General features: G+C 43.5%; 1 protein-coding gene across 1 annotated transcript; it reads left to right on the top strand.

Annotated features, from left to right (window-relative positions):
* The first annotated feature begins 1,352 nt into the window (after positions 1 to 1,352).
* On the top strand, positions 1,353 to 26,091 carry LOC143005766 (ankyrin repeat and MYND domain-containing protein 2-like). The gene is made up of 10 exons (XM_076157146.1): positions 1,353 to 1,419; positions 1,776 to 1,840; positions 5,376 to 5,514; positions 5,609 to 5,707; positions 5,801 to 5,961; positions 12,515 to 12,729; positions 18,087 to 18,222; positions 18,456 to 18,584; positions 18,683 to 18,803; positions 25,177 to 26,091. Exons 1-10 carry the CDS (start codon positions 1,353 to 1,355, stop codon positions 25,365 to 25,367), a joined length of 1,323 nt encoding a protein of 440 aa, XP_076013261.1. The 3' UTR covers positions 25,368 to 26,091.
* The last annotated feature ends 40 nt before the right edge of the window (positions 26,092 to 26,131 follow it).

Raw genomic sequence — 26,131 nt, 5'->3', positions numbered from 1 at the left:
GGTCTTCCACTGACCACTTAGTAAGTTGCAAGTTCAACTTTAAGATTCAAGAAACTTTATTAATCGTCATTTTGCATGCAATTCACAGAAAAAGCATGCAATTGAAATTTATTTAGTCAATTTATTTATTTGATTTTGTTTTTTTAATTGGATTTTTTGCACAGTTGTTATTTTCTATGTTGAGCGCACTAACGACCAGAACAAATTCCTTTGAAGTGTAAACTTAATTGGCAATAAACCTATTTTGATTCTGATTCTGATTCTGATTCTGGTGTAGAGCAATCAGTTCTCTTGGTGTTGTGTATTAGAACATTGACAAAAAGTTTTCATTGAACCATATTTTCGTCAACAACCAAAAAAACGAGACCAAAAAGTTCGGGAGGGACGTATCAGGAAGCGAGCCAATCAGAATACCAACTGCCCTTAAAACACCAACAAAGGAGAAGAAGAATATCCAATCAGAAGTGTGTTTGCAGTCACGTGATTCCGACTCTATTTTACCAACAAGCATGCTACAGCCACAGCAATTAGAAGGTAATTACAGGTAATATCACAAAAATGTCAGCCGTCATTGGAAGAAAGAGGAGTGATATTTGGACCCACTTCACATTCAATAAAAAAAAAACAAGTATTTGCAAACAAAGATTAACCTCCCAAAACACAACAAACATGAAGCAACATCTGCAGACAAGCCACCCCAGCATTCATGTGAAGGTACCACACAACCTTTTTAACCTATCACAATCTTTAAGGACATAAAAACTATTATTTTTAGCGTGTCAATCAATCTCCACACGTTACGATACAACTTTGTCAGCTTACAGTAATTTATTTCGCATCCAGAGACAGCTCCGTTCAAGAAATGTGCAGTTTGAACATACAGTAACACATATGACACTCATACACATACAAAATTGAAATGTAGTATACTTTTATGTATTTATGTCTTGTTATACATAGGATGGGAGAAGGGAACAGAAATGGATCTGTGTGTGTGTGTGGGGTGGGGCTTGATTCACGTTTGCCAAATGTGACATCAACACTAGTCGGAGAGCAATGAAACTCACTGAAGGCAACAAACATTTTTCATGTACATTTACATTTTTGGCTCCTAAAACTTTATCAAATCTTTTAGAACGTCTTCTTTCTGCTTCCTGGAGTGCTGCATTGTGATTATCTTAATTTTTGTTCTATACTACACATGACCTAATTTTCTCTCCTCCTCCCCTCCTGTTTGCCAGAGGGGTGGAGATGTTAGGGGAGCAGCTCTGTGTTTATTAGTCCAACTGTAATTTGGTGTCAGAGACACTGCAGCAGAGCCTGTTTATAGTGATAGACGTGCTCATCAGAGGATGGCTGCACCCCGGAGAGGAGATCTGTCAGTGTCTGAGCGGAAGATCCTACAGGTTATTGCATCTGGTGAGAAAACCCTTCTCACACTCAATCTGCTCCTTTATTCCAGAAAGATATTATTATTATCACTTATTCTTTGTTCAAGTGTATTCAAGTTTTTCAAATATCTTTTGATTACAAATTACAATTGCAATACCTTTCGATTTTGCCATACCATACTTTTGTTAGTAATACACTCATTCATAGTTACTTAACTAGACTAATCTTATTTTGTTGTAATCTTCTTGTGATCCATTTTAATAGAGGTGCGTAACCTACTCCTAATTAAAAGTTTAGATAATGTGCATAGAAAGATACTTAGTATAAATGTAACAAATTCTTTTTCATTCATATTCATTATTTTCACTGTTTCTGGTGTGTAGATGATGTACAAGAAGCAGCCAAGCTGCTGGAGAGAAAAGAGGTACGAGTCAACTGCTTGGATGAGGTAAATAAATGAAATCCATACTTCAGTATTATTGAAAATGATTGAAAAGTTCTTCTCAAACTGACCTTACCGGACACTATAGCTTAGTAAATTTTACACTGGGCTGTTTTTATACTTATTACTACTACAAGTAATTTTATTGAATGGACATAAATCAGTCAAGATAGCAGGGAAAGTTAATGTTTTGATTAATTGTCCCTTTAATCCTGTATAGACTAAGGAAGAATAGAAAACATTGAAGCCCTGAAATGTGATAAATAACTCAAATTAGAAAAAGTTCACTGAGGCTTTTATTTATCAGCCAGTGTACCAGACAAGGACATTGGAATACAAACATCTGAAAGGTCAGATTTTTGGCATATGACTGAGGATAACAATGGTGTTTGGTGAAGGATAAGTTTGCTTTTTTTCACCTAAGCTTTTTTAACGTTGTTTGTCCTGAGCACAACAGAACTGATTTCACTTTTGAAGCTCCCAGTGAAAATGAATGGGAGTCAATAGGGCAAATTTTCAAGTCTCTAAAACCCCTACAAACCCTCAATATAAAAAGGAGACATATGGTTGGTTTGTAGAGGACTGTGAAAAGAAATATTGCCAAACGTATCTGGTTTTAATGTTAAAGAATATATTTGAATTTTGATTAGTGTATTATTGTGCCTGTACATGTTAAAAGCAGGAAGTAACTCTCTCACTCAAGTAGATTGCACAGTTTCAGCAAGAGGCTCAGTTTGTTTATGAGGTAAAGCTGGCTTCTGTCATCTGTTGTATCTGGCATGTTGTTTATTCAGTGTGTTCTCCAGGCGCTCTCCCTGTATTGGAAAAAGGAATTTGTAAGTAAAGTGTCAGGGGAAGAAAGGGCATGCAGGGTTTTTAGAGCCTTATCATTTTCCATTCATTTTGACTAGGAGCTTCAGAAGCAAAACTAGTTTGGTTAAAAATGCACCAGCCAGCATTGCTTTGAATGTTGAGGATGGGCCACAAACAATGTTGTAATAGAGCCTAGCTAAAAACAAAACAAAATGGAATTATCCTTATCCTAACATACAGATTCCAGGGTGTTTCCTTTCTCAATGACCCCTGGGATAGGCACCCTTGAAAAGAGAAGTGGGTATAGAGAATGGATGGATGGATGGATGTTATTATTATTGCAGTTGTTGTTGGTTTTACTATTATATTGTTATTATTATTAAATACCAATGTGAACTAAATTAAAATCATCAATTAAAAAAAAGTTCATCAATAAAACAGAGCTAAAAACTAGTAATTGTTTTTAGACAATCAAACCCTCATTGATAAGTGTTAGTGTGACAAATTGAAGAACATGAAAATGACCACCCTTCCCACCTCCACTTATGGAAGTGTAACATATGTTATCTATTGTCATGTAGACATATGGAGATGACTGTTGAGAGGTGGATGCAGCCCTTGAAGCTCTTTGATAATAGCATTGCGCCACTAAATGTAGCATGCAGACTCTTTTAGACAGCATGCTTCACAAGTGCCCCGTCTGTCAAAATCAGGTGTGGTGACACAGTCACAAACACATGGACGTGCGGTGACAGACCGTCTATGAATGTGATTTTGTTTGATGTAAGTTAATTTATTTTAAACTGCCAAAATAAGACACCAGGGAACAGAGAACATTACCAGTATCCAAAGAAGTCACTCAACAAAATCAAACATATCAGATCTTTAACTTGGAATCTATAATTACATTGAGGCTGATCAAAGCTGATGTTTTCTACTGTTGCTGAAGTTACAAACATCTTTCAAGTCTACATTTGAGTAATTATTACTCAAAAGATCACCTGTTTAGACTAATGGTTACATTTTAAGAAGTAACCTTAACCCCAGGGTGTCAAATTCATTTAAGTTCGGGGGCCTTATTCAGCCCAATTTAAACTCAAGTGGGCCGGATTAGTAAAATCATAGCAAAATAACCTGTAAATGGATGTAAATGGACAACTCCAAGTTTTCCCTTTTTTTTCATATTGCAAATGCATATTTTAGTTCATATTGCAAATGTTATTTAACTATTTTTTTCAAAACACATTATGAACAACCTGAAATTTCTTAAGTAAAACCAGGGGCGCCTGCAGAAATTATTCCTGGGGGTGGCCAGATGGGGCCACTGAAAGTCTTGGGGGTGGCCAACCAAAACGTCTGCGATCTTTGTGCCGGGGGTCGGAGGGGTGGGGGGTGTGTGTGCTGTCTGCGATCTTCGTTTTGGGGGGGAGGGGGTGCTGGGAAAGTGCTGCGACAAGTGCGCCGGGTGTACTGCGTGCCGCGCCAGCGCCGGTGAGTGCGCCGGCAGCATAGAGTGTGCCGGCAGCAGTGAGTGCGCTGGCAGCAGTGAATGCGGCGGTGCGTGCGCCGGCAACGGGGGGTGCGCGAAAGTGTGAGTGATGGGCGGCAGTAGCTCAGTCGGTAGGGCTTCGCTTGGGAACCGGAGGGGCGCCGGTTCAAGTCCCTGCCGAGGTGCCCCTGAGCAAGGCACCGAACCCTCAACTGCTCCCCCCTCTGTAATACGTGGTAATGTAAGTCGCTTTGGATAAAAGCGTCTGCTAAATGACCGTAATGTAATGTAATGATGGAAGGGCAAGTGGCCGGTGGGGGGGCCACTGGGGGGGCCAGCGATTTTCCAGGGGGGGCCGCTGAGTAAAGCAAGTCCAATTTCAACAATAATAACAATACAGTATTTATAAAACAACTTGTCACTCACTATCCATGGATAACTCCAAAAAAGTCTTGGAGGAACATAGAGTTAAAATCTGCCTGGACAGTTACAATTTGCTTTCACTGACAACATCACAGGAGATAAATAATAAAAATTAATGATAATGTGCTTGGTATATGGAGAGAAATTATACTAAATAAGAGAAGAAAAAGGCAAAATGTTCAAAGACATTTCCAGAACACACACGCAGCTTTTACTGAAAAGTACCAAGCTGGAAATGAAGCAAGAAGATCGATTTGAGAAGATCATAAGGCAGGGAAAGCCGTTCTCAGACGGAGATTATATGAGAGAATCATTTACTAAAATATCAGAGAATTTATCCTAGGAAAGTCACCTTCGTTTAACGCTGATCTGACGCTGATGTGGAAACGCTGCATCTTAGTGGCGGGATGCCGTCAGTTCGCGAGACACAAAATCGACATGCGTTGTGGGAAATGTAGTTTATGGACAATGTACGCTTATAGATTAGGGTTAGGGTTATTATTTTGCTCTTGCGGGCCACATAAAATGACGTGGCAGGCTGGATTCGGCCAGCGGGCCTTGAGTTTGACACCTGTGCCCTAACCCAAACAAACTAATTGGGTGTGCACACACTGAAACACAAATTACATGTTGTTGATATGAATACCACAAATATTACACTATCTAGCATGAACAGATTGGATATGTAGCAGGACTCTTAGTAGTTGCCTTGTTGTCATGTTGTCATGAGGCACTATAAATGCAAATGTATTTAATGGCTACACCACTGAATGAACGGAATTGAGTTGAAATGTTGTCTCTCTCTCCTTTGGTTAGTATGGAATGACTCCGCTGATGCATGCAGCCTATAAGGGAAACGCAGATATGTGCGAGCTGCTGCTGCAGCACGGGGCTGATGTGAACTGTAACCAGCATGAATACGGATACACTGCCCTAATGTTTGCCAGCCTATCAGGTATGTGGGTGCACATATACTATGCTATGTGGGGTGGTAGGAGCACCTGAGTTATAGAGGAAAGTTCAAGTCTCTTTTTCTGAATGTGTGGCAGGGAAGACAGACATCACCTCTATGATGCTGGAAGCAGGAGCAGAGATGGATCTGGTGAACTCTGTGGGCCGCACTGCGGCTCAGATGGCAGCCTTCGTAGGTGAGACAGGGAATTATCATAAGAGGACTATACATGTAGTGGCTTGTTGACAATCAGATTTACTACATCATTTTCTTGACTTCTTCTTTATAGGTCAGCATGGCTGCGTAACAGTGATCAACAATTTCTTCTCCCGTGCGAAGCTAGAGTACTACACCAGACCCCAGGGGTGGGAGATAGAGCCCAAGCTGCCACCCAGGCTGGCAGGACCCCTTCATAAGATCATTATGACCACCAACCTCAACCCGGTCAAGGTAAGATGGTCTAATTGAGTTGAAGCCTGCCCTCTAGTTCTGAAGGTGTATGAATTTGCTCAGTAGTTAGATACCATTTGATTTTGATATTTCTCATTTGTAAGTGAATGTGATGGTGGTGTGAATTGTTGAGATTTACTATGTCTTTCATGTTTTGCTGTGAATATAAACATGTTCCTTACATTAGGAGCTTTCAGCGTGAAGCATTTGTCCCTGCTCCTACATTTGGACCTTTTGTGCTTTGGGTGTGTTAATTTGATAATTTTTTCCTAATGAAGTAAGCTAATAGCAGTACTGCATGAGCCCAAAAGTCTAATTAAAATCTGCCAGTAAAGCATCGGAGGCTATCATAAGCTTTTTTAGAAGGAGATACAGATCTATAGCTAGCTATATTTCATCTGTTATCTTATTAGAAATTCAACATGAATCCTTTTTCTGACATGACCAAAGACAATACATAACACAGGGGCACACTACGGAAATTGGCCTCACTGAATCAAGTGTAAAAAATTTATGAATGACTGACACGCATGTATTTCACACTAGCACAAGTCTACTATTGGCTGACCTCAGGTCAGTGGTACTCAAACTTTTTCCGTCAGGCGCCCATTTGGAGAAAGCCCCCCTCCCTCCATCAATATGAACATGAGCATTCCTTTAAAAAAAATACAAAAATCACTTTGCTAGAACAGTGATTACAAAACAATCTTCCATAAGTCAAATAACAATAATTAATAATAAATGATGCAATTGCGCAATCCCTTTGCTAGAACAATAACTTATAATATTTAGCCACTTTGCAATCTGACCAAGATGGCGCCGCGAATGGCAGCCTCGGTGTCTCGGTGCGACTTGTTTTTTGTTATTTGTTTGTTTGCTTGTTTGTCAAACTCGGCTCTTGGGGCCTCTCTCAGCAGAGAGGAGCTCCTTAACATCAGGGGATCTACTCCAGTGGATCTTCTTCCTACTTTTCTAATTTCATCCGTAGAAATACTGGACATTCTAGTCAAGGGTTCGCTAGCCCTTGTTCACACAGCGAAACGCCGCAGGAGAGGAAAGCGAGCCGGCGCGCTTGTGCGTCTACGCAGGCGCGGATTGCGTACTCCGCTTCCGGGGATATTTCTCTCCAATGTGCGTTCACTTTGCAATAAACTTGATGAACTCCAGTCACTGGTTGGGAGAAACAGAGACTTCTCTACAGCGTCAGTTCTGTGCTTCACAGAGACCTGGCTCAGCGGTTTAACGCCGGATTCGGCGCTGCAGCTGACGGGCTTTGAGCTGCTCAGAGCAGACCGTGTAACCAAACTTTTCGGCAAAACCAAAGGTGGAGGTAGCTGTTTTTACACCAACAGTGGCTGGTGCAACGATGTGACAGTGATCCTACAGCACTGCTCTCCTACTCCGGAAATATTTATTATCAATTGCAAACCCTTTTATTCCCCCCGTGAGTTCGCTTCATTCATCCTGGTCGGTGTTTACATTCCACCGAGTGCCAATGTGCAAGAGGCTCAACGCGCACTTGCCGACCAGATTCTGTGTGTGGAACGAACCAATCCGGACTCCTTAGTAATTGTCCTCGGCGACATTAACAAAGGAAATTTCACTGATGAACTCCCCAAATTCATTAAATGCCCGACCAGAGAGGAGAACACCTTGGATCATTGTTACACCACAGTCAGTGGGGCTAATCACGCCGTCCCCCGTGCACCACTGGGTCACTCGGACCACGCCGTGGTCTATCTGATTCCCGCATACAGGCAGAAACTCAAACTGTGTAAACCTGTTGTGAGGACATCTAAGATGTGGTCCAGTGAGGCTCTGGAGAACCTGCAGGCGTGCTTTGACGTACTGACTGGGACGTTTTCAGGTCTGGGTGAGCTTTAACAACGACAAACCCTGGTTCACAGTCAGACTCATGCATCTCCGCCGGCAGATGGAGCAGGCATTTAGGAGTGGGGACAGAGACGGGTTTAGAGAGGCTAAGTACAGATTTAGCAAGGCAGTGAGAGATGCGAAAAATCTGTACTCTGAGAAACTGAAGCAGCAATTTGCAGCAAATGACACTGCATCTGTGTGGAAGGGTCTCAGAAAAATCACAAACTACAAGCCTAAACCCGCTCAGTCCCTAAATGATCTGTGCCTCGCCAACAGGCTGAATGCGTTTTACTGTCGCTTTGATGGTCAAGCTGCCAGTTCTGACACTGTCCCCCTCAACACCTACAACCATCACCAGCCCCCCCTCCCTCCCACCTCCCCCTCCCACCTCCTCGCATATGGCCCTCACAGTGACCCTCTCACTTCAAGAGAGGGACGTTAACAGGCTGTTTAAGAGACAGAATCCCCGCAAAGCTGTCGGTCCGGACTCTATCTCACCCTCTGCGCTGAAGCATTGTGCCGATCAGCTGTCTCCGGTGTTCACCGACATCTTCAGCACCTCATTGGAGACATGCCACGTACCAGCCTGCTTCAAAGCATCAACCATCATCCCCATCCCCAAGAAGCCAAGGACCACAGGACTTAATGACTACAGACCCGTTGCTCTTACCTCTGTTGTCATGAAGTCTTTTGAGCGCCTGGTGCTCCCCCATCTGAAATCCCTCACCGACCCCCTCCTGGACCCCTGCAGTTCGCCTACAGAGCCAACGGGTCTGTAGACGACGCTGTCAACATGGCCCTCCACTTCACCCTCCAGCACCTGGACTCCGCAGGAACCTACGCCAGGATCCTGTTTGTTGATTTCAGCTCTGCCTTTAACACCATCATCCCCTCACTGCTGCAGAACAAGCTCTCCTCGATCCACGTGCCCGACTCCACCTGCAGGTGGATCACAGACTCCCTGACTGACAGGAAGCAGCACGTGAAGCTGGGGAAACACGTCTCTGCTTCACGCTCCATCAGCACCGGTTCCCCTCAAGGCTGCGTTCTTTCCCCTCTGCTCTTCTCCTTATATACAAACGACTGCACCTCCAGTCATCAATCAGTCCAGCACCTGAAGTTCGCGGATGACACCACCCTCATTGGACTCATCTCTGATGGGGACGAGTCCGTCTACAGGCAGGAGATTGACCGTCTGGTGAATTGGTGCGGGCAGAACAATCTGGAGCTAAATGCTCTCAAAACAAAGGAGATGGTCGTGGATTTCCGACTGAACGCAGCCCCACCCTCCCCCATCACTCTGTGTGACTCCCCAGTTGACACTGTCGAGTCCTTTCGTTTCCTGGGAGCCATCATCTCCCAGGACCTCAAGTGGGAGCTCAACATCAGCTCCCTCACCAAAAAAGCCCAGCAAAGGATGTTCTTCCTGCGGCAGCTGAAGAAGTTCAGCCTACCAAAGACATTGATGGTACGCTTCTACTCTGCCATCATTGAGTCCATCCTCACCTCCTCCATCACCGTCTGGTAAGCTGCAGACACAGCAAAGGACAAGGGCAGGATCCATCACCCAGTCATACTGAGCACTGTTGTTTGGGAAGTATATTTGGAAAAATCCCATCAGGGAAGAGATGTGTTGCTTGAGACGGGATCACTGTGGTGGCTTCAGAATCACTGCTTTCTGCAAATTCAGTCAGATTCTCAAAGGCATCAGTATTTCCTTGATCAAGGCGCCTGCCCCACATCTCCAGCTTTTGAGTGAATGCATTGATCTTGCCTGCCAGGTGAGGTAGGTGCTTGTCTCTGCCTCGAAGCTGAAGATTTAATTCATTCAGCTTTCCAAATTCATCGCTGAGATAGGCCAGTTTCATCAGCAATTGTTCATCACTGAACTTGCTTGCAGCTTCATGCATGCTCTCCTCCCCCAAGAACATCCGAATCTCCCCTGTGAGCTCAAAGACTCGCGACAACAAACTTTGGACAAATTTTGTTTAGCTCGGGCTAAGCTGCCTTGATGCTAGCACCTCACTGTGAATGACACAGTGCGGCCATTGTGCGTTGGGCGAGACCCTCTTGATAAGTGCCTGCAGTCCCCTTCTTTTCCCTGACATGGTCTGTGCACCATCCAAAAAAAAACGGCCACACAGTTGTCCCATTTCAGTCTGTTTTCTGTCAGGTAACTGGCAAGGATCCCGAAGAGCCCATCAGCTGTTGCTCTGCGTTTGACGTACTTGCAAAACAGCAACTCCTCACTCAGTGACTCGGAATCGACAAAGCGAACATATGAAATAAACAAACAGTCTTTATTACTGTCAGTAGCCTCGTCCACTTGTATTGCAAACGGTTTGTCTTTTAGTTTCTCTGCGAGTTGTTCTTCAAGATCATCTGAAACGTTGCATATACGACTTTAAACTGTGTCATTGGACAGGGAGATAGCCTTCAATTTTGCGGCTGTTGTTTCATCAATCATTGTTGACACCATATCAAGAGCAGCGAGGAGTATGAGATCCTCCGCTATCGTGTGTGGTTTTTTGCACTTTGCAATTCTGTATACAAGTAGGTATGACGCCGTTTGGGCTTTGCTGTTCACTGATGCAGCTTTTACCATACAATTTTCCTGGTCACGGTATTCCTCTAATTTTCTCTGGAAGAAGTTGAGGGGCTTCTTGACATGACTGGGGTGTGATGTCTCTATGTGTCTTCTTAATTTGTTGGGTTTCATACTGTCAGCTGCAAGGGTTTTCAGACATAAAACACACAGGGGTCTCACCTCCCAACACATTCGCTGTGAAGCCAAGAGCAAGATACGCTTCGTCATATTTTCTTGACTTGGTTTTGGGTTAGCCTGTTTGTCTCTGAATCATCGTCAGTTTTTCTTTTCCCCCGGGGGAAATATTTCTCCATTCTGTAGGTTCGTTTACATTCCACTTTATTCTTCTTTTAACTTCGCCTTCTATCCTCATCATGTACGTCACACACCTGTGTCCTACAGCGCCCTCATAGTTTTCTAAGTGTAACTTTAGAGCAGTGGTTTTCAAACTTTTTACATAGGCCTACCCTAATCAGCTGCTATGCAAAATACACACAGGAAGCAAATTTATTCCTCATTAGAATATTATTTAATTTGACCTTGTCAGTCACAGCCACATTGTACAAATTGGTACTAGAACTCTCTCATATGAACAACTCTCCTATATGGGGCAGGGGGCAGTCCCTCTTACACCCACAGCATGTTCACACACACACACACACACACGTCATAGTCAGCTAATAGTTGACGTTTGCACAAAGCGCCACCACGGTAAGGGGTAGTTGTGTGCCGTGTGCAAACATTTATTTTAAGTCGCATTTAAATTTTTTCATGGTTCAGATTTTTTTTCCGCCATACCTCCGCGTACCACTGGTAGGAGCCTGCGTACCACCGGTGAATAGAAATTGCAACTTTCAAATTGCTGCTGGAATGTGGGCACAGACAAAAAGGTTATTACTGTATAAATGCATGAAGATCGTCATGCAGTAAATAGGAAACATGAACCACTTAACAACCTGCCCACTGCAATACAAACCAATCTCTGGACAATGAGACTTTTAATGCAATGTGTAAAAGTCACATTGGAAACTGTTAATTTATCTGAATTCAGATATTACATTTTAATTTGGGCTGGGCAACAATTAAAAGTTTTGATCGCGACTAATCGGATGATTTGCTGCAATTAATCACGATTAATTGCATTGTTATGCGCAAAATTCAATAATGAATTCAAAAGCAGTGTACTGCACACTTTGATTTTGAAAGTACTGCAATGTGAACAAAAGTGCAATAACATTTGGTTTGCAAACACTTAAAACAAATAAGTTGCTTCTTTACAGCAGAATTCCTTTTACACAGTAGCAATTAAAATATTTCTTGTAAATCTCAACTTACATTAATGTAATCAAATCAAACATAAAGTGTGTGTGTGTTTGTGTTTAATATGGCCAGGACACTGTCAAACGCACTGTTCTGCAGCACTGTGAGAACACTGGGGACTGTGAGCAACGCAGGGGGCGTGTTCAAAAGGCAGACGTCTCGCAGCAGCGGTCATATTTCTTGGACTATCTGTACTAAATGTGCTGACTTTATTTGAAACATTCCAGTGCTGTGCAATATGAAAATGTTCCACAGACGTTTCTGCAAAATGTTTTCTGTTTTCATTCCAGTCAGAGCATGTGAATGCAGCTCCCACTGTTCATCAATATAATGCACTGTAACCCCAAGGTAATCATGGTTACCCTGCAATGCCCAGTAGTCTCCAGTGAGAGCAACAGTTGGTGCACATTGTAACGCCGTCGCTTTTGTACTCCTCTCCTTTTCACACAACTCGTGTATTCTTCTTGTGATGGTGCGTCTTGAGGGAGGCTCATACGTGCCGCCATTCGGTGCGATCCTATTAACGTTCCTCAGACCGACATCTTCCACAATACTCATCGGCCTGCAGTTTGCAGCTAGTGAGCAACAGACTTTTTAAATAATAATAATAAAAAAAATAAAAAACTGCGTTAATGCGCGATGAAATAGTATAGTAATTGTCAGCGTTAACTAATTAATGATTATAACACATTATCTTACCCAGCCCTAATTTTAATGTAATGCATAATACATCCTAGACATGTTGGTATAACTAAGTCTCCAATCCGTCAGATAGTCATGCTGGTGAAGGAAACCCCTTTGCTCTTGGATGTGGTGGCCCTGGAGAAGTGTTACCGTGTCATGGACCTGCTGTGTGAACAGTGTGTGAAGCAGCAAGACATGAATGAGGTCCTGGCCTTGAAGATGCACTACATCAGCTTCGTGCTGCAGAAATGCCTGGCCTTCCTGCAGAAACAGGATGACAAGCTGGATGCGCTTATCAAGAGGTGAGTCCTGTAATACGCATGTCTCTTGAAGAGACAAGTACTCTGCATATGACTGGATATGCCATTGACATATTTATGTCACAATTGGGTTCAAATTTAGTGAAAGTAAATTTTGTGTAATGCATTTGCATTGATAAACACAAATGCTTGTTTTCAAATTAATTACAGCAAAAAGGAATCTTGATTTTAAGATGATAAATTGTCAAGGGGTTAGAGTTAAGGCAATATGAAAGCACAAGCCAATCCCACACAGTTTTATCAGACAGACACGCCTCAGACATGGAAATCTGCTTCTGAGCAAATGTAAGAATTACTCTCATTATCTAAGTTTTACTTTGCCTGAGTCATCATTGAGTTAGACGAAGCAGAAGAAGAAAGAAGAAGAAACACTTTTATTGATCCCAGAGGGGAAATTATTTTCCTCACTCAGTTGTATGCTTTGCATTGTTGTTGTACACAGACAAACTGACTTAATGTGTATTCAGTGCAGATCTGAATGCTAAAAATAACCATAAAACAAGAATTTAATGTTGCAGTTCCCGATCTGTGGTATTGTGAGAAGAACAGATCTTTCCTAAGCTTTGTCAACATGTGAATTATATACACAAAATCTGTGGTATAGCTTATCTTTAAACTTGGCATGGTCACAAAGAGATTGAAACAGCTTTGGGCTGCCCACAGCTTGCAGAGAAGCCGTGTCATAGAGGAAAAACATTTGCTTTGCATTTTTCGTTAATAGTTTTTATTGAATAAAACATTTTGCATGACAATGCGGTCATACATGCATTCATACAGTTATGGGACATTTTGGAGATCGTTTTTTGTATACAGAGAGAAGGGAAGAGATGAGAGAGGAAGCGAAAAAAAGGATTGAAAAGTGGATTGGGTCCTTGGGAATGTGATACACATTGTAAAATTATGAGGCTGTTCTTCGGGATGTCAGGGTAAGGTGGTGTACGGTTGTTGAAAAATACAACAAACAAGGTTTTAACAAACAAAAAGGCTTTTAATTCCCACACGGTTTAGTCCAAAAGGTTCAACAGAAAGTGTTCCGGTCCAAATAGACAAAACATAAGTCTCACAATAAAGCTCAATCAAAAGTAAAAAGGTTTGACAACGCATTACCAGTCTGTAGATCAGGCCCCAGATCATTCCTTTCATCCTCGCCCACTTTCCTTTGTCTGCTGTGGCAGCAGGAATGATATATGTAGGGTGAAAGGAATGATATATTGTATATATATATATATTTACACAGGCAAAGGAAAGTGATCTCCATATATAGGCCTGGGTGATTACCATCCTGATGTCCAACAGGTGTCCACCATCTTTGTAGTCTTCTTTATAGTCACCATTTTAGGTTTTGTAGTCTAGAGTTCAACCAGCAGAGGGAGACATGCCTCCCATCCAGGACTCAGCCTCTCGTGGTGTCACACATCCACGCATTTCCATGGCACTGGCCAGATCTGTTAACAAGTGAAAAATTGAACGCTTGAAGACTCAAAAACCATCCGATCACCCGACTGTTGGTTAATTTGTTTCTGGCCATCCAATGTAAAGGGGCATGTTGCGTCCTTAGATGGCCTTCATTCTATCCCTCATGGCCTCAACATGCTCAATCAGTATGCAATGGGGACAGGTCTGCTCCTCCCAAGCCTCCTTGGCAATATCCATCAGACCCTTGGGGTTTGTGATAATAGAGGAGATCTGAAGGTGAGAATCCAGTGGAAGACTGAGGCACTTCCCTTACCGCAAACATCAGGTGCAGAATCAGATAATCCCAGTTGCGTCCATCTCTGTCGATCACCTTGACTGACTACCTTAGTCAGTCAAGATCTCCTTTGGAATTCCAACTCTGTTACTCAAAAGAAACAATTCCTTAGTTACTTGTTTCAACGTGGCTTCTCTGAGGGGGGCGGCCTCAGGATACCGGGTCGCATTGCCGAGATTGCCCAGAATGTATTACTGCCCTGGGCACTTTTAGGAAGGGGGCAGACAATTACGAGAGCGATCCTCTCAAAGGGGGTCTCAATGGTGGGTAATGGTATTAGGGGGTTCCTAAAGGTTGGTTGGAGCAGTGATTTGGTCCTGAGCAACTACGACAAAAGATTTCAATCTCCTTGTGGACTCTTGGCCAAAAAAATGCTGTAAGACTCTCTCCTTAGTTTTTTCCCTCCCTAGATAGGCCCCCAATAGGTGGGTGTGGGCCAGGTGCAAGACCGTTGCACGGTAGACCTGGGGCACCAGTAGCTGCTCACAGGAAGTCTCGTCTTTCTTCATTACTTGGTACAGCGAACCACTTCGTACTGCAAAATGGGGTTCTGGGGGTGTCAGTCTGTTCCCTAGCACTACGCTCTCTACGACATGTACATTTCTTAGTGCATTTGTCAGAGTGGGATCCTGTGTATGAGCAGTTCCATATGGTCTGAGAGAGGGGGGTTCCACTTTGAGTTTCTGGGTTGTCCTCGCCGTTGACCTCCTGGGCGTTGGCCTGGTGTCCGTCTGTATCCTCTACCTCTGAGTCGGACACGGTCTCATCTGGGCAGTGAACCACACCTACAAGAGCCTGTGCGGGAGAGCGGGCTTCCAGAGGGTAAAGCAATCACTGGATTTCCTTCTCGGGAGTTTGGCCTTACCTCTATGCTTCCGTGGTTCCCTGCTCCACATTTTCCGCTAAAGCAAGGCAACCCATCACCGATTCAAATACCTCATCAGCGGAGTCATGTGATTGGTTTGCTCACGCCACCTGAAAGCGTCAGAGGAGCATAACTGTGCTGGCACATTTCCTTCGCTCATTGGAAACAGACACATGCAAGCAGAATCCCAAAATTGTTGATTGAGCTATGATAAAGTTGGGTCAGAATATCCCAGAATATCAGTAATGCACCCAATCATTCATTATGCTTGCATATACTGCATGTGAGAATGGAGCTATACAAATTACTCCTTTTTATCTGACAAAAATACCTGGTGTATGCTTTTGTAGAAAATGGCTAGGCAGACCGCGCTGAGTGTGGACTGATACACTACATAATTTTTACAGTTGTGAAAATATATAACAATATAAATAACAACAATAATAACAGTTAAAATTAAAAGTTACTCAGAGCCTTGTTTTCTGAAATGTATCGAATTTCTCTTCCAATGAGTGAAAAAAATTACCTTGATTGTCGACCTGTCAATCTCTTTAATGACTACTTCTCAAAATATAACTGCCATCACATGAATTGGAATGTGTTAGGTGTCCAACTTGGTACACATATCGCAGCAATCTCACAACTTCTATTTGACTTGACTACAACAGAACCTACAACCCTCGGCCTCAATCCACATGCACGACCGGTCGATCTTTTATCCTCGCTAGGGCGTTTGCCACTTGATTGACGTACAGAGATCTCTTCTAACACACACAAAGCAAGCCAGCTACCGCAATACTCCAGCAAGCTAAGTGACCTTGTTAGCCTTCCAATTTACCGTGGTCAATATGAGTAACTTAACAGTACGCAGGGAGGCAGTAGTCGAGTGGGTAGCGCTTCCGCTTAAGAACCGGAGGGTTGCCGGCTGAGTCCCTGCCGAGGTGCCCCTGAGCAAGGCACCGAACCCTCAATTGCTCCCCCCTCTGCGAAGGGTGGTAATATAATGTAATGTAAGTCGCTTTGGATAAAAGCGTCTGCCAAATGATCGTAATGTAATGTACGCAAAACACAGAGCAAATTGAAAATTGTCTTTCAGAATTTGACAAATGGTTTCAAGACTTTGCTTTACTCGAGCCAATCGCTACATTTATGTGCTAGGGTTAGGTATATGGGAAGCCTGCCTTAGGCTACAAGGAGTTACTGTCGGGACTGTGCATCCCTGGCTGCCTCCATTCAGTGCAGATAAGTAAGAGCAAGATAGTGACCATAAATTCACGAGTTCAGTTCAATTCAATTCAATTCAATTCAACTTTAGTCATATAGCGCCAAATCACAACAAACGTTATCTCAAGGCACTTTACATACAGAGTTTTTAAAGAAGCCTAACATTCCCCCATGAGCAAGCACTTTGCAACAGCGTCTGTTTACAGCGGGGAGGTTTTCGAAGTTCACATGTTGAGTCAGTTCACATGAGTGGACAATGCAAGACAATATGAAGCACTGTGGTGTTGAGTGGAAGTCTATCAAAGGACAGCTATATCAAGTCCAGAGGTTTTCAGGATCAATGAGTGAATCAAGGGACTGAATGCATCACATGTTGCACATCGGGGATATTGCATGATGTGATAATAGGACGGGGATCACTGGAAGAAGTGGTGATTGAATAATCAATATGGGGAAGACGCCACTATCATATCATCTACAATGCACAGGATGCATGAAGAGGGATCCCCACATTTGAACAGTGTATATTGTATGAAAATCCTGAGTTCTGGGCTCATTGAGTGGAGGTGTATACAGTTAACTGGGTTGCAGTCTGTGGACCACTGAAACTCAGTGAGACCTCAGCTGAGACCATGAGACCTCAGCTGAGTTATGCTCTGTATCATTATCATGATATTATATTATCAAAGAAAGTTATAAGCCTACTATTAAACATAGAGAGGGTGTCTGCACCCCTGACCAAATCTGGGAGATGGTTCCACAAGAGGAGAGCCTGATAAGTAAAGGCTCTTCCTCCCGTTCTGCTTTTGGAGATACTAGGAACCACAAGTAAGCCTGCATGCTGGGAGCGCAGTGTTCTAAGGGGGTAATATGGTACTATGAGCTAAAAGGTAAGATGGAGCCTGACCGTTAAGATCTTTAAAAGTGAGCAGGAGGATTTTAAATTCTATTCTAGATTTGTCTGGAAGCCAGTGCAGTGAAGCTAAAATTAGAGCTTCTAGCAGCTCTGTGGGCCTAAGTGTCCTAAAAAAAAGAACCAGTCACTCCCTTCCCAGTAAATTATCTGTGCTATTACTTGGCCATGGACCCAATGCATCCAATGAAATATTTTGCATGCTGAATTTTTTAGTTCTGGCAAACTGTCAATTAACTGAAAAGACATCCTCTTCTTAAAGCACTGCTGGAGCATATATTAAAACAAATTTACAAAATAATATAAAAACAAAAATAACAGTTCCAGAAAAGCTGGTGCAGATAAAAAACCCAAGGAAAAGCAATAGGGACCCATAATTGCGGGGACTTGGACCCCTGATATTAATAATAAAAACCTGGCCAAAAATAATAGGGTTCCAGCACCACTAGTGCTTTGACTCAAATTCATTGCATAAATTAATATGTTTTGGCCCAACTAACAATGAAACAAATTATAATAAAATGTTTAAACATATCTTTGATTATTATTTTATTGGGTAAGTATTATCACGTGATTTTGTGTTGCAGCCTGCTGAGGGGGAGAGACAGCGATGGCTTTCCACAGTACCAGGAGAAATTTATCCGTGACTGCATCAGGAAGTTTCCTTATTGTGAGGCCACACTACTTCAGCAGCTGGTGAGGAGTATTGCACCAGTAGAGATTGTAAGTGAAGAATACACGTTGATTTGGGAAAGTGTGGACTTGAGTCATATGTCAAACTTTATTTGGACAAGTCACAAATTTGGTTACATGATTTGAAACTTGACTTTGATAGGATAGTATGATGAGATACCAACGAAATGAAGAGCAGATCTACTCTACACATATTTTTTTCTGTGAAATTTCAGTTTCAGTACTTTGTATTTAATTTAAATAAATCATATACTTGTTTACAGGGTGACGACCCAACAGCCTTCTCAGTATTAACGCAGGCCCTTACAGGTCAGATGGCCTTTGCGGATGCTGAATATTGCGCTACATGTGGGGAGAAAGGAGCAGATAAGAGGTGCTCCCTGTGTGAAACAGTAAGACCTAAGTCCCATAATACCAATCAAAATTGTTGTTCAAAATCTCCCTGTTTATTGGCATCCAAGAAATGTTAATATTGTTCCATTTCTTGAAGGTGACATATTGCAGCTTAATGTGCCAAAAGATCCACTGGTTCACCCATAAGAAGATGTGCAGATCTCTGCTGGAGCAAGAACCCGACCAAGACAATAGCCCAAGACTGAAAAAGCTAAAAGGTAATCATCTACAGTATACAGAGGGGAAATTTCCTCTCAGAGGAAAGGAAGATTAGAAATTGGGTCTGTAATTATTAAGATATCTGGGTCTAGAGTACACTTTGGTAAGTTTGATTACTAAAAGCATTAGGTACAACCCCTGTGGAAAGTGACTTGTTTATAATATTAAGCAGTGAGGCCCCAAGCACCAGGTGTAGATCCTTTACAATTTTAGCAGGAAGAGTATCAAGCAAGCAGGTAGTAGGCTAGGAAGAGGCAACTAATTTATAGAAAGTGACCAATGAAACTGTCTCAAAAAGATTGCTCATAGTCAATGTTCCCTCTAATTTGCTGGGGGTGCTGTCCGCGATCGTCGCGTAGCGTAAATGACACCTGTCACTCACTGAGTTACATTGCAAATTGGTACAGAAAAAAAGGTTATTGGTCTAATTCATTTACAGTTTATGTTGAATTTTATTTTATGCGCAGCATAGTTTTTCTTTTGCGCTGAGAATGTGCGAGTAGTGCGCGATTGTGCAGGCGCGCAGCTTAGAGGGAACATTGCTCATAGTGTCAACATTGTCAATTAATGCTTTTATATTGAAAGTGTTGCCACTGTGTCAAATAGGAATTTGGGGTAACTCTTATTGTCATTAATCAATTTTGAGTAATAGGCCATTCGAGCAGAATGAAGTGCTTGTTTATAAGTTAGTAAGCTATCAGACCAGGCAAACTGAAAAACTTTAAGCTTGGTCAGATGCCACTTCCGTTCTAGCCATCTGTTAATGTAATGTTTTCTGTTAATGTAATGTTTCCTGTTAAAGTAGCGTTTTCTGTTAACATACTCAATGAGGCCTCATTAGGGTTCAATGAATTTAGAGCTTGCTGTAGTTTCTCAGCAAGCTGAGTAATAATGCTAGAGCTTATAATATAGCTAGAAAAGGCTTCGGACTTGCTTTTGTCGCAGATCAGTCCATCAAAGTGAAACATGATCAGTGAATGATCTGATAACATGGACAGAACGTGAAATATTTTCACACTGGTAACACCTAGACCATGTGCCAGTACTAAGTCAAGTGTGTGACCACCTCTGTTGGTTGACTCTTGAACTTATTGGGAGAAATGCGGTTGGAGTAAGCGTTAGTAATTCATTCTCAAAATAAATATTAAAGTTTACATGAGTTTACATGGAGAATCCATCTAGGAATGTAGTGTAAGTGCCAGAAGTACGGTAGATCACTACAGTACAAAATGAAAAGTGGTTGACTTACATAGAGCATGCTGGGTTAAGTATTAATATCTCAAAACACAAGAAGTCTGTGCTGGTGCATCTTTTGGTGGCAAGGTTAAGAGACTGGTTAAATTTAAAGCCTATACCACCACCTTTTTTGGACATGTGTCCAGCATAAGCATGAGTGAAGTTAGGAGGAGAGGCTTCACAGAGAGTACAGAAGATAAGGTCTGCTGAATGGGCCCCGGGGCAGGGACAGGGAGGTGGTGATGCAAGGGTTCAAACCTGTGCCATATGGGCCAGTCCTTCTTGACTTGTCCATGTCTGCCTATAAGATAAGATAAGATAAGATAAGATGAAAGTTTATTATCCCGAGGGAAATTACTGTGCAACAGTTACAGTACAGTGCAGAATGAAACTAGAATGAGAAATCCCCAAACTAGTGCAATAAACAAAACGCGCAAGAGTGCATGCAGATACTAAGTACACACAATAAGGGGTATGTACATGTAATCGGGGAACAGTACATGACAGTACAAATACAGTACATGACAGTACAAATGACTACAAATACATGAGGAGGACAAGGTTAGATGTGCATCTGCCAATATAACTACAGCATACACGTATGTATATATGATATTACATTACATTACATTACGATCATTTGGCAGACGCTTTTATCCAAAGCGACTTACATTACAGTTGCCACCCTTCGCAGAGGGGGGAGCAATTGAGGGTTCGGTGCCTTGCTCAGGGGCACCTTGGCAGGGGCTCGAACCGGCAACCCTCCGGTTCCCAAGCGGAAGCTCTACCCACTGAGCCACTGCCTCCCACAGCAGCATGTAATAAGGTAATTTAGGTCATGTAGTGCGACATACTATAAAGTGACAGTGGGGGGGGGGGGGGGGGTCCCACTGGGATCATAGGTGGAGAGGGTCATTGTTCATGATGCTACGTAGCTTGCACAACATCCTCCTCTCCAACACACGCTCCAACGAATCAAGTTCAACCCCCAGGAAGGAGCCAGCCTTCCTGAAGATCTTGACCTCGCCCGACTGCCCCAGCACACAACCGCAAAGAAGATGGCACTTGCAACCACAGACTGGTAGAACATCCTCAGCATGGTGTTGCATACATTGACGGACCGGAGCGTCCTCAGGAAGTAGAGTTGGCTCTGTCTTTTCTTGTACACTGCCTCAGCGTTCTTAGACCCGTCCAGTCATCCCATAGATGGACACAGGTGTGGGGGGTGACTTCCTCCTGCGGGGCTCCACCACCAGCTCCTTAGTTTTGTCAGTATTGAGCTGCAGATGATTCAGCTCACACCACTTGATGAAGGAGTCTACGACGCCCCTGTACTCCTCATCCTTCCCCTCGGTGATGCAGCCGACTTCTGCAGAGTCATCTGAGAACTTCTGCAGGTGGCAGGACTCCGAGCAGATTTGGAAGTCGGAGGTGTACAGGGTGAACAGGAGTGGTGATAGGACTGTACCCTGAGGGGCCCCAGTGTTGCACACCACAGTGTCAGACACACATCCCTGCAGTCTGACTAACTGTGGCCGACCAGTCAGATAGTCAACTATCCAGGAAACCAGGGGTGGGTCTACCTGCATCGCCGACAGCTTACTCCCGAGTAGGGCAGGTCAGACGGTGTTGAATGCACTGGAAAAGTCAAAGAACATGACTCTCACGGTGCAGCCGGGTCTGTCAAGATGGGCAAAGGCACAGTGAAGCAGGAAGATGACTGCGTCCTCTACTCCCAGTTTCGGCTGAAATGCAATCTGGAGAGGGTCCAGTGACAGTTTGACCAGGGGCAGAAAGAAATGACAGTACCAGCCTCTCCGAGATTCATCAGGTGGGACGTCAGTGCCCCCGGTCTGTAGTCATTGAGGGTGATGGGACGTGACTTCTTCAGGACTGGAACCAGGCAGGATGTCTTCCACAGCACTGGGACCATCTCCAAACTGAGGATCAGGTTGAAGATGTACTGGAGGACTCCACACAGCTGGGCAGCACATGCTTTCAGGACCCTTGGGCTGACGCGTCGGGACCTGCAGCCTTACCTGGGCGGAGTTTGCACAGCTCTTTCCTGACCTGCTCTGCTGTAAAGATAAGTGTGCAGTACGTGTTGGTTTGGGCAGAGGTGTTGTGAGGTATGGGGGGAGGCTGTGTGGGGCTTATACTGGTGGGGGGAGGTGGAGGTGGAGGCTGAGTGGTATTGGTATTGGTGGGGGGAGGGGGGGGGTGGAGGCTGAGTGGTTTCAGTATTGGTGGGGGGAGGTGGTGCCATGGGGAGGATAGCAGTGTTGTGTTGTTGTGGGGGAATGGTGGAGAAGGGGAGTCAGCGTGGCTGGAGGGTTGAAGGGTGTCGATGACTGACGAGCTGGAGGTGTGGGCAATGGGCCTCTCGTCAAATCTATTGAAGAACAGGTTTAACTCGTTGGCCCAGTCTTGGTCCCCTCCTGCTGTCTGGCTACCGGTCCGCTTGTAGCCAGTGATGGTCCTCATGCCACTCCACACCTCCCTCAGGTTGTTTTGCTGTAGCTTACGCTCCAGTCCCCTCCTGTAGGTGTCCTTGCCCTGTTGGATCTTCTCCTTCAGCAGCCTCTGGACGCGCTTCATCTCCTCCCCATCCCCAACCCGGAAGGCTCTCTTCTTCTCATTCAAGAGGGCCATGATGTCTCTGGTCACCCAAGGTTTGTTGTTGGGGGAGCAGCGTACAGTCTCTGTGGGAACAATACTGTCTACACAGAAGTTTATGTACCCTGTTACACAGTCCATGAGATCATCAATGTCCTCTCCATGCGAGTCACAGAGCATGTCCCAGTAGGTATAGTGTTTTGTTGTCTCTGGTTGGACAGTCCACAAACTGCTTGAAAGTGGGCAGTGTCGCTGCCAGAGAGACATGGTTGAAGTCCCCAGATATCGCAATGAAAGCCTCCGGGTGTCAGGTCTGGAATCCGGCCACAGATGAGTGGATGACGTCACTCGCGAGCGACGCGCTGGCAGAGGGAGGAATGCAACACACAAGAGGATAACATGTGAGAACTCACGGGACAAATAATACGGCCTTAGACTGACAGCGAGCAATTCCATACCTGGGCTACACAAACATTCTTTCACAGTGACATGTCCAGGATTACACCATTTGTTGTTAATAAAAATAGCAATCCCACCACCTTTTCTCTTGCCACTCTCTCGGTGAATCCTGTCCGCCCGAACACTTTGGAAGCCGTGGACAATAACGTTGGAGTCCGGGATGTCCTCATGGATGTCCTCATGGATGTCGTCAACTTTTCTGCATTTGGCCAGGACATTGTCAAACACTATCACTAACCGGAGTGCATTAAGTCTGTCTAGGACCTAAGTTTAACCTGGGTTGCCTAATCACTTTCCTTCAAGTAGGAGACTGTGCCTCCTGACCATTTAGCAGTTATCGAAGTTTACTGAAAAGAGGTGCGTTTTTAGGTGGGATTGAAAGCTTCTAGAGAGCCTGCCTCTTTAACGGATGCAGGAAGTGCGTTCCAGAGCAGAAGAGCACGGTATGAAAATGCTTTTTTTCCAAAGCTCTTTGTCTTGACCTTCGGAATGACAACAAGCAAGCCTGCCTGCTGAGATACTAAAGATCTAGCGGGAACGTAATGAGGAATAAGGTCAAAAAGCTACAAAGGAGCTAGGCTATATAGTATCTTATATGTAAGAAGTATCACCTTAAAGTCAGCCCTGGAACGGACAGGAAGCCAGTGTAGCGACGCTACTCTGGCGTCACTCACTGCTTACGGGCTTTTGCAAGTAGTCTTGCTGCAGTGTTTTGCTGCAGTTTCTTAAGGGTAGAGGAGTTCAAACCAGAGAAGAGAACGTTACAGCCATCCTGTCTGGAGGTGACAAATGCGTGAATTAGCGTATAGATTATGCTATATTACGGATATAAAAATAAGCAACCCTTGCAACGTTTTTAATATGGTTGCTAAAGGGGGGGTCCTCATTGAATGTCACACCGAGATTTGTTGTCCGAGAGGGAGCCAATGTGGGTCTCAAGGGGATTGACTAGGATTTTATGATCCATGGTGTCAAAGATCTAGGAGAATTAGAACCCAAAAAGCGCCCTAGTTAGTGGTGAGAAATAGGTTAATGCAGTCTCTGTGCTATGTAGTGGCCTAAAGCCAGATTGGTGCAGCTCGAGTAAGTTAGTTGCGTCAAGGTAGTCAGTGAGTTGATTTGCTACTTTTTCTGAAGGGGTTTAATGACAGCTGATTTAAAAGCAGCGACATATTTATAACTTCAAGGAAAGAGGCCCCAAGCACCAGGCATAGCTCGATTAGAATTTTAGCAGGGAGAGGATCTAGTAGGCAAGTAGTGCGCTTGGAGGAGGCAACTAACTTGTTAAACCTGGCCAGTGAGACTGTCTCAAAAGGGCTTAGTGTACAGACATCAGAAAGTGATATTGTAGCTCATTGTAACGGTGTCACTTTAGTAGTCTTCTCCTTTTCATACAACTCGTGAATTCTTTTTGTGATGGTGCGTCTTGAGGGAGCCTCATACGTGCCGTTAGTTGTTGCAATCCTAATAACGTTCCTGGGAACGACATCTTTCACAACACTAATTCGCCCTGCAGTTTGTAGCTAGTGAGCAACCGACTTTCAAAATGATAATAATGAGAACTGCGTAAGGCCCGATAAAATAATTTCAACGTTGATTTATAACTGCTATAACGCGATAATACCACTTTAACTTGTGCAGCCAGCATAGATATAGATATATAGATAGATATAGATATAAAGACAGATGTAGATATATAGACAGATACAGATATATAGATATTGATAGATGGATAGATCGTGTGCTTCTTCTGCTGTAAGCTTTTGAAAGTTGCTCCCTTGTGACCAAGGTCAACCTCAGCATAGGTAAATCAATTTGACAAGAGGGGCACCGGTGCTAGTTATCAGCAATTCCTGTTATTCTGATAGAAGCCTCTGCTTTAAGAAAGCAAGAAAGATACTTTATTGATCCCCTCGGGGAAATTATGTGATTTTATCCAGATGAGTAGTGTACTATTATGCCAGGAAGTAATATCTTGTTTATGTTTTAAGTGGTAGTGTGAGATGACCCTCGGAGGGGATGAGGTGGGATGCTAATTCCTTGATGCTTGCTCCCTGTAAGATGACGAGAGCGACCTGGTGTTGGAGACAGCCAACTTCCTGCAGGAGCTGTGTCTGCGGGCTGAGGAGAAGGTGGCTGCTGCTGGAGGTTGTCCTGCTGAGCTACTGACCTGTCCATCAGTTTCTATTTTGGGACCAACCAGCACCCAGCACCAGGGAGCCACAGCCAACCACGGCCCTCAACCAGACTAATATGTAATGCAATCTAATCACAAAAGATACATATGGAGAGAAGTTTGAATTTTGAAGCATTTTTATCTTCATTTGTGTTGGCAAGTAACTTGTGTTGAAAGTTGACACGCAGGAAGAATGTAATTTATTATGATGTTCTCAAAACCTTTACCAAAAATCTGTAACGCTAATGCGTTGGCTATATGGCTCAGAAATAAATATGTAGTTGCCACTCTGTTCATCCTGATATTAAACCCATAGGTAGTAGTTTCCATCCTAAGAGCTCTGTTAAGCCCACTACATGCTACCCTGTTTGGTAAAGAAATTTTAGTAGTATTGAGCAAGTCTGACAAAACGTAAGTGTTCAAAATGGTATCAATGCATCTTAAATCTAGAGCATTAATACCATGGAAGACAAATAATCCTTACCAGGCAAAAATGCCAGATTCAAAGTTACTCAATGTATATCACCACTAGTAAAATAAAGACACATATTATTTGAGGATATGATTATGAAGAGAGAAGATAAAACAAGACATGACACATCATCAGACCATGCATGTGCTTATGTACAGCGTGAATTTATATGATTAAGCTTACTGCATCTTCACCTTAGATAATGCAGTTCAGTTAGGTTTCCCCTCCACTCCATCCCTGCATTCATCTTGATATGAATTCATAGAAAGGCTGTATCAGCCAATTATATCCAAGAAAACTCGATCTTTGATCATTGTGCAGCAATGACTTGGAGAAAGTCTGCATTTATTAAACAAAAATGTGGTTTG

Source organism: Genypterus blacodes, unplaced genomic scaffold (genome assembly GCF_046128005.1).
Source record: "Genypterus blacodes isolate CSIRO-AG114 ecotype Tasmania unplaced genomic scaffold, CSIRO-AGI_Gbla_v1 ptg000072l_1, whole genome shotgun sequence".
In the NCBI taxonomy this organism is placed as follows: Eukaryota; Metazoa; Chordata; class Actinopteri; order Ophidiiformes; family Ophidiidae; genus Genypterus; species Genypterus blacodes.
This window is presented reverse-complemented; position numbering and strand designations above follow the sequence as displayed.